Source organism: Polypterus senegalus, chromosome 16 (assembly GCF_016835505.1).
Source record: "Polypterus senegalus isolate Bchr_013 chromosome 16, ASM1683550v1, whole genome shotgun sequence".
Classification (NCBI taxonomy): domain Eukaryota; kingdom Metazoa; phylum Chordata; class Cladistia; order Polypteriformes; family Polypteridae; genus Polypterus; species Polypterus senegalus.
In genome coordinates this window covers 87,075,477-87,087,693 of record NC_053169.1, presented here as the reverse complement: position 1 = coordinate 87,087,693, position 12,217 = coordinate 87,075,477, and the positions used below count along the sequence as shown (strand labels likewise).

General features: G+C 40.8%; 1 protein-coding gene across 1 annotated transcript in view; it reads left to right on the top strand.

Moving 5' to 3' along the window:
- The window catches only part of prkcea (protein kinase C, epsilon a), a 264,352-nt gene that overhangs the window by 172,133 nt on the left and 80,002 nt on the right, over nucleotides 1–12,217 (top strand). Inside the window, exons 4-5 of the mRNA XM_039738392.1 lie at nucleotides 10,566–10,600; nucleotides 10,765–10,853. Coding sequence (XP_039594326.1) covers nucleotides 10,566–10,600; nucleotides 10,765–10,853 — 124 coding nt within the window. The remainder of the gene's footprint in view (nucleotides 1–10,565; nucleotides 10,601–10,764; nucleotides 10,854–12,217) is intronic.

The window sequence follows — 12,217 nt, the reverse complement described above, 5'->3', positions numbered from 1 at the left end:
GTTTGGTTGGATGTATCTCATTATGGTGCAGCGCAATGCCATGGAGCCCCTTAGCACCAGTCGTGTTCATTAGTAAAGACAAAGCGTTTCTTTTTTGTAATTTGTAAATAATTTCTAAGTGCCAGCTGTTTTTAATCTCTTGGCTAAAAATTTTTTTTTGTGTGTTTAATAGACATTAAAGGACATTAATCCGGTAAACCATAAATAAACATGTAAGAGCTGCTAGAAATTGAATAAAGAGTTGGATAAGATTTTGATTTTATCACACATTCCAAGATTACCAAAATAATAATCTTCTTATATAATACGCTACCGTGGCTGTCCATTTGTCTGTCCAGGATTTTAAATCACCTGTAGCTCGCAAACTGTTGGACTTATTGACCTGAAATTTGGTACACATATACTACGTGACGTCTACTATCCGCTTTCGGCGTGATGATTGACCTCCAAGGTTATTCGTCATTTTATTTTATTTTATTGTAGAATCAGCTCTCGGCATTGATCAGCAGGGCCGTTCTGATCCCTACCACCTTCACCGTCACTTCCCCTAACTCTTCATATCTTAAATCGTTCTTGAGGCAGATTGAAGATTTGAGTGCCAGCTTAAGTGAAAAATTAAAGAAAATGTACTAAGTAATTACAACACAAAACACCGACAATCAGTTTTAACGCAAAACGATGCAGACGAAACAAGAGAAGAAGCGGGCCACTAGGGTGGAGAATAGAAGAGCTGCTCAGGAAGCGCATCAACCTCTGAGCAAACGAATGGTAAACGTGAAACTATGAACGCTCAAATCAAGTGTATTCGCAGTGCGCCGTTACTGGTAATAATAATAATAATTCTTTACATTTATATCGTGCTTTTCTCTCTACTGAAAGTGCTTTACATGGTGACTGGGGAGCCACTTCAGCCACCACCAATGTGAAGCAACTACCTGGACGATGTGACGACAGCCAGTACTCACACCCTAACCACACATTAGCTGTTAGGTGGTGAAGGGGCGTGAGGATGATTGGGGGGCCAGAAAGTCTAGGCTGTGGTGGGCAATGTAGCCAGGACATTGAGATACACCCTACTGTTTATGTCCAGGGATCTTTAATGACCATAGAGAGTCAGGACCTCAATCTTACTTTTCCTCCAAAGGACGGTGTGATTTTTACAGCATGGTGTAGACTGGGTCACTGAGACGCATAATCAGACCAGGCTAAGTGTTCCCTGCTGGAGTCACCAACACTCCATATGAAAAAGAGGGTATTGTGAGCGCACATACCAACTGTTTTATTAGAAGCCACACTTATGGTTGGTGATTCAAGAGACAGTTACCGGAAGAGCAGGAGCTTTACACTGGTTTCAGAATGTGACCTCCTTTTAACAAGTGCGTTGACAGCCCAGCTGCTATTAGACTGTCGTAGGTGTGTATGAGATTTAGTTTGTTTGTTAATGGCAAATCCTCCTTAGTGATTTTCACTTCAGTGTTGGGAATATATTTACCATACGGTATCTCAGTTAATTGTAATGTTACACTCCTTTTACAACCGAAGAGTCTAGTCGGCCAAAGGAGCTGCACACCTCCCTATTTACTTATTTAAATGTTTTCTCTGATTTCTAAAGCAAAGATGCTTTTGCTTTCTCTGTTTTTTATTTATGATGTCAGTCAGTCATTTTCCAACCCGCTATATCCTAACACAGGGTCACAGGGGTCTGCTAGAGCCAATCCCAGCCAACACAGGATGCAAGGCAGAAAACAAACCCCGGACATGGCGCCAGCCCACCACAGGGCACACACACACCATGCACACAATAGGGACAATTTAGAATCGCCAGTGCACCTAATCTGCATGTCTTTGGACTGTGGGAGGAAACCCACACTTCACGCAGGGAGGACCCGGGAAGCGAACCCATGTCTCCTTACTGTAAGGCAGCAGCCCTACCACTGCGCCACCGCGTCGCCCTATATCACACTTCTGCAAATTCTAGAGATATAATGACCATTTTTGCAGTTAACATAAGAAGAATTAATAAAGTGCTGAGTGATCTTATTCAGATTTTGACTTTGTTTCCCTCATTTCAATGAAGCTGCTCATGTCTGCCGCTTGCTGTCCTCCACTGATGGCAGGATTAAATGAGCAGGCATTCTCTGCTTCATACAGACTAGAAACGACATGTGGGCACAGGAGTGTAGTGTCTTTGGGTTTGACTCCAAGAGTCTCCTGTAGGAACTGTAACTCAGATGCTCATACACTGGGCTCTCGCAACACAAGATTTCCAGTTTTTGTCATTTAAAAATGAACATGCTTGATTGTATTTTAACAAAATTTCGGATTATTTTAAATTGCGACTCATCTTATTTTCCCATGATCCCAAGGTTACGAACCACTCTCTAAGAGTAAAACATTCAGCTCCACCAATGTGATCTCGTATTATGACTTTAGATAAAATTGGCAAATTTAGTAATCAGTACGGAACAGAAGTATTTTCCCTCAGCTGATTTTCTGCATGTCTTGCTGAATTCAGTTAGACTTTTTTTGGGTTGAAATAGTATTTAAAAAATATGGATATGGGGCATGGGGGTGTGTGTGTGTGTCTGTTGTGATCGTGTCCGAGTAAGAATCAAGTCCAAAGAATTGTCGGGGTGCCAGCTGGTTCTCCCCGTTAAACTCAAAAGTAAAGGCAAAAACAAAACAAGTGTGTGATGGTGGTGAAAACAAAGTAACAGCAGTTTGTAGCCTTTAATGGCTGCTACTGATTAGGTTGGATCAGAGGGTCTGGATTGGAAGGAGCTCTCTGTTCTAGAAGACTCATAACCAAGTTGAGAACCTCCTTCTGGGAGTGTCTGTGCTTTATAGGGCTTGCACCAAAAGGAGCAAGGTCACTGGGCATCTTGTTGGCACTGTGGAAGAAGAAGGAGATGGTACTGTTAGCATCTGCCCAGAAGCCGATCCTCCAACGCACATGCTTGACACTGTATAAGAGTATGAGGGAACGCACTTCAAGAGGTAATCATAAGTTGAGACCCATTTCATATCTTCAATATATTGCTCAAAGCATTGCTAGACTTGATTCCACAGAATCTCTGTGTTTAATAGTGAATCATCTACTCAAGGACCATAGCAGAAATTAATGTGAAGTGCAGTGAAGGTGAAAACCAGGATGTACTACACCACTGAATTATGTAAGGATAAAAGAAAAAGATGTCATGAGAACAGGATATTTAGCTCATGTGACGGACAGCCGGGTCCCATGCACGGCCGGGACGCCTCTGATGCATACGTCCCGGGGGTGCCATCATGGACTTTGCAATACCTCCCCCGGGGCGCTTGGGGGCACTCTCCCTGGCAATGGATTCCTCCTCAATCTCCCCCGTGGCTCCATGGGACATGGAGTCCACCACAGCAGCCCGGTTGGGAGATGGGGTGGCCGCTAGGGGGTGCTGCAGAGAGCCAGCCACCACACTGGACGGTTTATCAGCCCCACCCGGAGGTGCAATTAAGACCAGCTGGTCAGGCACCTGGATCACTTCCGGGTGGGGTATAAAAGGGCCTGCCTCCCAGCAATCGAGGCCAGAATCGGGAGGAAGAGGACGAGGTTGCCTGGGAGGAGTGGTGGAGCAGGAAAGTGTGGGTTTGTGTTGGTTTCTTTGTGTGTTTGTGCTTTGGACTGTGTTGGGCCGGTGGGACACAGAGAAGACGTGTGCCCACGGCTGAAGAGGAAAAAATAAAAGACCTTGAGTGTGAACACGTGCCTCTGCGTATAAAGCGCCTTGTTTACACTCATCAATTTCAGTTTAGGATTTTATGGCATTTATCTTTAACTAGCTTGAACTGAACTCCCATTGCTCTTGTTGATAAAAGTCACTTTAAAGTAGCAGTTGGGATGTAACGTACTTACTTCATTCACAATTTTAAACACTCCTGTCATGTCACATCTTCATCTCCGATTCAGCTCCTTCAGTGTTTCCTCAGCACTCATTCCCTTTATGCATGAAGTCAGTGTAGTCGCTCTTCTCTAGTAGTGTGAAAACTGCCTACAGTATTCTGGATGAGACCTCACAAATGTGTCCTACAGCTTATGCATAGCATACCCGACTTGAACTGGCACAGTGTACCTTATTCGCCTTCTTAATCACTTCTGTACGGAAACTGGACTCCCAAGCGTTTCTTGTTACTTTTCATTTTTATAAAACTTTTCCCTTTATTCATATTAGACTTCATTTGCCTCATATGTGCTCTACTCTTAATTCCGTCCAGGTTAATCTCTTAACTATTTAGCTCACTTGATGGTGTTCTCTAGTCTGCCTTGTCTAACGTCATTAGCATATTTAAGTAATTTATGTAGATTGTTTCTATCTGGATCTTTTGTAGAACTTAAAAGGCGTAGCTGGCCCAGCACTCTGATCCCTTAAGGCCTACAATTTTAACATTACCATATAAACTGGAAAATTCTGTGTATTCTGTCCATAAATGTAATTCAGCAGCCTTGTACTCCGTGTCCTGCGAAGTTGAATCACTTCACAAGTTCAAATCACGCATTTTAGATGTAGTTTAATCACTAGCCTCTCTTAGGTTATCTTATCTTTTATCTGTTTCATGCAGTCAGTTGCTCTTGTGACTTCTTCGTAAGATTAGACAGTTTTACTAACATGCTAAACATCTGTTGCCTTTTTGCTAATGCACCTTTATTAAGCATGTGTTTTTCTATCTTGTTTCCATTGATTTATTTAGGATACATGTTAACCAAACTAACCTAATGTTGCAAAAGTCTGCCCACTCACTTTTTTACTTTCTCGTATTCGAAGTATAGGGAAAGTATTGTAATCGTGCAAAGTTTCGACGTTTTAGACCTTCCTGAATCTGAAAATACCATTTTTGGAATTGTCTGTGTGTGCGTAAACAAGATATCTTGAGTACGCTTTCACTTAGGTCAACCAAATTTTGCATACACGTATTAGGTAAACAACATGGATTTCTATTAACTTTTGAGCTATTTCCGCTAACCGGAAGTGGTACTTTACCTTTTATTCATGCAGCTGTGGTTTATTCAGCTATACTTTTATAATAATTGTTCAATATATTATTATTATTATTTTGGTTTGATTTGTTGTTGACGGTTCTTTAATGTACATAATATAAAACTCTAATCCTTGTCTTGTGGTTTACTCCTCAAATATCCATCCCCATATCTGAGTATACAAGAAAGTCGAGGGGAGACCAGTCCCACATTTTTAGATTCATTCACAACTATTATCTTTGTCAGGTCTGTCTGTCCATCCATCTGTTTGGCAGCAGGAAACAACTTGGCTCCCAGTTGATGGATGTAGCTTGACTTTTGTTACTTATTCTTCTAGGAGATTTGTCAGGAGAAGTTCATTCTTCCTAGAGATACCTCGAATAGAGCATGCTGTACATATTTCTGAAACCGACAATTTGAAAAGCATGAGTGAATTTAAATAGAGAAACATTGCATTGCGACCTGTGTTATGGATTAATTTATTGGTTTATTTTTTCCTAGAGAGCCTGTATATGTTCCTCTTTCACATGTATGACAGCAAAACAAGTCCCCAATACAAATTGATGAAATCCTGGCAGAGTAACTAGCAATGACCTCAGCTTCATGGTTAGAGGTTGACATATATTTTAGTTCTCCATCAGGTACTTCTTTAAAACATTTTGTCAAAATATATGAGCTCCATAACCAACAACTAACAACAGTATATCAATGAATGTATTTTTCATCACGTGATTTGGAGTCTGCTGTCTTTGAAAGCTGTTTCAGCCTCCACAAGCAAATTTCAGTTCCATTGTTAACTACATGATGTTGTAAAACGCTATTAAAAAATGTTCAGCTTACTGTACTAATACATGTAATTGTATTCTAATATCACTGTTAGTTTTTAATATGATTCATTGTTAAAAATATTTAATAAACACAAATATAATATCTTGATTAAGTAAATAAAAATTAAAATACCCACCATTAAAAACGGTTAACTAAGTTATGCCATTCGTACATTTCTGTTTTATATAATTGGACAAGGTTTGCTTGTTTCCCTGCTTTTGAAATATCATCCATCCTTTACCCAACCCGCTACATCCTAACTACAGGGTCACGGGGGTCTGCTGGAGCCAATCTCAGCCAACACAGAGCGCCAGGCAGGAAACAAACCCCGGGCAGCCCACCGCAGGGCACACACGCACACCCACACACCATTCCATATCTAAAGTATTGCATACATAACCACTATAAGTAAAAAGAAATGAAATGGAGAAACTGAACAGCATTTAAAACAATTTATACATGAGATGTTGGGACAACTTGGGTATTGAAGATCCTGTTTCCTCTCACCTGAAAGTTTAGAACCCAAGACAATTTTCAATATTCAGGTTTGAAGCAATTATTACATCCTAACCGGTCAGCTCAGTTAAAGGGAGATTATTATCAGCTGTTTGATTAGTTTGGTTAGGATTCACTGTAATTTATCCTGGTTCGGACTCACCTTAACCCTTACTATTACAGACGTTGTTAAAACACAAAGGTACATCATCTCAAAATGATAAAAACATTCTTGAAAACCTCCATGAAAAGAGACGTTCTCAGTCTGTAAAGAGTTCTGACGTCTTTTCTAAGACAAAGAGAATCCACAGAATCATAGTCGCATCATTATTATCAACCTTGAATACTGTCCTAATCACTCTCGCTTTTCCCATGAGTGAACGTGTTCCCAAATTTCTAGGAGCAAAGCATTTTTTGATAAAAATCACAAACAATCCTAAAATTGCACTTTTCACTCTGTGTTGTGCAAAAATTACCCAGCATGTGCCTCTTTTTTTTTTATTAGAGGTAAAGGCAACACTTCATTCCGTAGTAAAACTTTGCATGCCAACAGACTAAAATTGCGGAGGTTTTGTTAAGGTGGTGGAATGTCTTAATTTCATTAAAATCTGGATAACCTGTGTGATGGATGGCCAGCTTCATATTCTGGCCCTCACCCCCAGGCCGCCAGGAGGAGCTCTCCCGAGAAGCATGGACGGTTCCCGAGTTCCAGCAGGGCCTCATGGACTAAGTAGTTTTTATGCGCAGCCTTGCTGGATACCTTGGAGACCACTGGGAGTCGCTGTCGGGAGGCCAGTAGACTCATTTGTGCACTATAACCTGGAAGTTCGTCACATGTAGAGCAACGGGCTTCCGGGGTGAAGGAAAAGGACTATTTACCCTGACCCGGAAGGAATAAGGACTTGTGGACTGTTGGCCTTCCGGGTCAGGGACTATAAAAGGACCATGGGAACTCCCAGACAATGAGCTGAGCTGGGTGGTAGGAGGGCAACGCGTCTGGGAGCTGGAGGATTGGTTTATTGAGTATTTGTAATTGTTTAATGAGTAGTGTGGAGTGGAGGGTGCTTTGTGCACATTATTGTAATAAAAATAATAATTATTGCACTTTTACCTGGTGTTTGGCGTGGTACCTGAGGGTTCAAGGGAGCGATGGCGCCCCCTACTGCGACACCTGCCACAGTCAAAGCAGCAATGATGTTCTACTCCGGATCAAAAGATTCTTCATAAGAAATTTAAGCTGTCAGTCCCTCTGCTGACGCTGTGGTGCACGTAGGTCCTCCAACAAGAAAATGAGTTGAAACACAAAAGACTACATCAAAATGACCAAAGAAAAAGAAGAAATGAGTTTTTGAATGGTTAAAGACCACAGCCAAGATTTATACCGATGCTGTCATAGGACCAAAACATGCAATCGTTCAGTGTGTTGATGCCTTTGTGAAACGGAGACAGTGCTCTGAGACGCCGGTCAATAACAACAGAAAATATCTTTTTTGCAGTTATTGCTATTAGAGGAAGCCTAAGTGATTGTTAAGTCCAAGGGTGAAATTACATTTTCACAAAAGGAATTGGGCATTGCATTCCTTTTTTCATATTTTGCATTATTGTTCACTTCCACTGTACTTTATCTGATATCATGTTTTGTTGGAAGATCTGATAACATTCACTGGGAAGAACAGTGAAGAAAATCTGACAAGCGGAAATATTTTGTTTTCACAACACTATATACCCGAGAATGTATTTAAATATTCCAAGGCTGTCTTTGGTTTGCCTATGACTGCAGCCACCTGTATTCCATCTAATCCTTCTGGAATTATGAAGTAGACTTACCTATTGTATTGTCAACAGAGAAGATTAAATCAGCAGGGTTTTGTAATCGCTCGACCTGAGTTTGGTATGAGTACATCTTCAAATATTTTGGATGCAATGCTAAAATGTGTTACATATGCACGCACGCTTTTTATACCTCACTCCCAACTAAAAATGAGCCTTTTCTAATTTTCCAATTGCTAAATATTAGCACACAGGTCATTTTGTTACAGGATGCCTTACCTCACCTCACCTCATGTATGTCTATTAGCACAGTGTGGTATCCCATATGCTGCTACGCTTGATTTCTTTAGTTTGTCATAATAAACACTAGGAAATTTCACTTATAGACAACACCTATGGCACAGTATGATAGAAGAACTTTCCTTACTCAGTCCTGAATGCTTAACAGAGAAAATAAACAATTAAGATCGAAATGACCTTACCATGTGTTCAGGGTTACATCAACCCCAGGCCGTGTTCTCATGGCTGTGACACATGATTGAGCCCTGGCCCATTGGGCATTGGATTCTGGTCTTTAAAACACACACAAATATACACGGTTGTCATCACAGAGAGATCTATCCTGTCTGGAGCTCACCACAGAGGATGTTCCTTCTGCATTATGGGTAACCAGTCATGAACACAAAAGAGTCTCTCCACACTAAGTATGGCCTGCTCAGACCCTGATACATCTGTGAAGGTCTGCTTTTGGCATTTACTTTTGAATCCAGAGCTTTGACTATAATTCATGTTATACTGTTAGAGTGGAGCAACAGAGAAGTGCAATGGAAACCAGGTTTGAAATTCAATGACTATCTGTTGTCTCTGTGGAGATTTTACTTCCTCCATAAAAAAGTTTCACACACATTCAATTGTTTTTGATTGAAATGGCTTTGAGAATGTTATACTGCTATATGGCTAAAGGTTTGTGAACACCTGACCATCACATCTATGTGAATTTGTTGAACATTCCATTCCAGAACCAAGGACGTTAACATGGAGTTGCCCCAACTGCCCTTTCAGGCTTTCCACAACATTTTCGAATGGGTCTGCAGCAATTAGAGTCCATTCAGCCAAACGAGCGTTTGTTAGGTCAGGTACTGATGAAGAACGAGAAGACATGGCCTTATTATCTGACAAGCAATGTGAGCCAAAGATATCTTGGTAAAAGCAACATGGGATTATGCAAACACCCATCCTTCACATTGGAAATCTGTGTTGTAGCCTTGTGTTATTTGGCTTGTCCATGGGAATGCGTTTTTGGGTAATTGTTAACTTTCATATTGAAATTTGTCTAGACCTTCTTGGTGTGGAATAGGCTTTTTGTTTTCCAAAAACATGCTGAATAATCCTTTTTGTCTTGCATGCTAGAAGCAATGAACACATACAGGATGGTACAGATGAATACCGTGTGTGGACCTTGTGAGAATCAGAAACTAGTCATTCCTAGTCAAGATAAAAATTAATAGGTTTAACCCTTAAACCGCCACATACTTGGGGGTTAATGCACCCCTGGACGCCAAATACTTTTTAGCTGCACTTTTTAAGTAAACGTCACAATTCATAAAGGAAATGTGAAATTTTAATGGAACACATTTTTTTTTCCCATGCAAAGAGCATCACAATTACTGCAACACGGCTCATTTTACACACTGCAAATGAACTGTAAAAACCGTTAAAAAAAAAAAAAAACTACTGCAACAATCTATTATTATATGTTCAAGGTGCAACTGAAGTCATTGATGAAATTCAGTAAATCACTGAGCCAACTGCGCTTGAGCTGGCTGCACGCAAACACAAGAGGTAAGCGCTGATGCTTGCAGGCTCGTCTAGTGCAGCGGCTGAATCCCAGAGACAGTGGTGCTGCAGTTCTGCCGGGGCCGGCAGTGGCCGTGAGCTGGCTGCTCAACAAATGTACGGCACTGACTGATCAGCTTCGGCGTGCTGGCAAATTGCTCTGTGAAGCAAATATAGCCGGTTACGGGGTTCAATGAATATACGTTGCCGAATATACTCACCCCCTGCATGCTGGCAAATTGCACTGAGACGTGACTATAGCCTATACATCTCCGGATATACTCGGCTCCGGCGTGTTGGCAAATTGCACTGAGAAACAACTTTTAGCCGGTTGCGGAGTTCAATGAATGTATTTCGCCACATATACTTGGCTTCGGCGTGCTTCCAAATTGCACTGGAATCCGACTCTAGCTGGTTGCGGCGTTCATCGAATGTACTTTTCCGAATATAATTGGCTCCGGCATGCTGGCAGATTGCATTGGGAACCAGCTATAGCCGCTTCTGGCAGTTTGAAGGTTAAATTGTAATGACAAACAATCAAGTGCAAATGAATATTCTCTTCTTTTGTAGAATCCATGCCTGCTTGCACCCTGATAAAGTGCTCTTTTCTATTCTTGTCTTTCTGCAGGGGAGTCATTGGAAAACAAGGCTACCAGTGTCAAGGTGAGTTGGGCCTTCTGTCAATCCAGCCTTCCGATGACCTTGACTTTTCCTGGCCCCCCTCTACTCATTATTATGTTTTTACACATGTGAGACGTACAGAGCAAATGAACTCATTATTGTGCCTGTGGCATTGTGTGTTTCAATTATTTTTGTTTCCCTACCAGTTTGTACCTGTGTTGTGCACAAAAGATGTCATGAACTTATCATTACAAAGTGTGCTGGTCTGAAGAAGCAAGAGGCAACCCCTGATGAGGTACTGTGTGCCATGATGTTGCAGTGTTCAATTCTTTACTTTGATGAATATAGAGTAGAGATGGAGAATTTTTGAGTTGCATACCTATAATTGTGGAAGGTCTCAAAAATGCACACTTAGTGTAAAATATATATATATATATATTTTTTAAATAAATTTTGTCAGTTATACACATAAAACATTTGTCTTTTTGGTATTACACATACTAGTAAGACATATGATGTTTCGTTTTTGCTGGGTTTACCTTTATTAACTACTGTATTATCTACCTGGGAGGCCTGATATCCCAAGAAGGAAGTTGTGCATTGGACATCAAGAGAAGAATCGGACTCACTTCTGCAGTATTTGGAAAACTAAACAAATTGTGGAAATCCAAGAATATAGCAATCAGTACAAAAGTAACAATGTATGAAACATCGGTCATTCCAGTTTTGTTGTACAGATCAGAATGCTGATGCCTAAGAAAGGAAGATGAAAGAAGAATAGAAGTTGCAGAAATGAGCAGGCTACGGAGGCTTCTTAAAGTAATTAGAATGCACCGAATAAGAAACCAAGACATAAGAGACAGACTACAGCAGGAACAAACGTGAAGTGCAAGCGACAACTCCTGTGGTTTGGACATGTCAACAGAATGGACAGAAGACGACTACCACAAAGAGTCATGCACTGCCACATAACAGGAAGAAGATCTAGAGGACGACAACGAAAACTCCGGATTGATAACATCATTGAAGACCTTGAATCACGGCACATTAGTCTGTGGCAAGCAGTTGATTTAACAGCAGACAGGGCTAGATGGCAACATTTGGTGACCTCATCGTCGGCAACAAGCTGATGGAAGAGAAAGGAAAAAAAAAAAAACAATATTAACAAAGGTGTCTGTGAAGTAACGGCTTTGTGGCACAAAAGTGCATTCCTTGTATCTTTTTTATTACACCTTAAAGGAATATTCCGTCCAAACGTAGTAACTGTTGCATCTGTTACTCACCCTGTGGTGTTTGTAGTGATTGGTGATGAAAATGTTTGTCCTTTGTTCAAGAGAACATTGAAACTAAATTCCTGACATAATGAATTTCAATGGGGACTGACACTGAACAACTAAACAATAGCGAAGCCTTCATTTAAAAAAAATTCTCAAATTTGTTTTATCATGTAATCCAAAAAGACATTACTCACAAAGACAGGTACGGTATGTTTTTGCTAACATATTATTAAATAATAATTTCCAGAAATTCTTCTCCTGCGTGACTGTGAAGTATGGCGTGCTCAACTGAACTTGCACTGTTGAATTCCAGGCCTGTCTCTCCCGTCAGTTGTTACTTGTTAAATTAAAGTTCCTAGCAGTAGGCTACAACTGCAGTTCT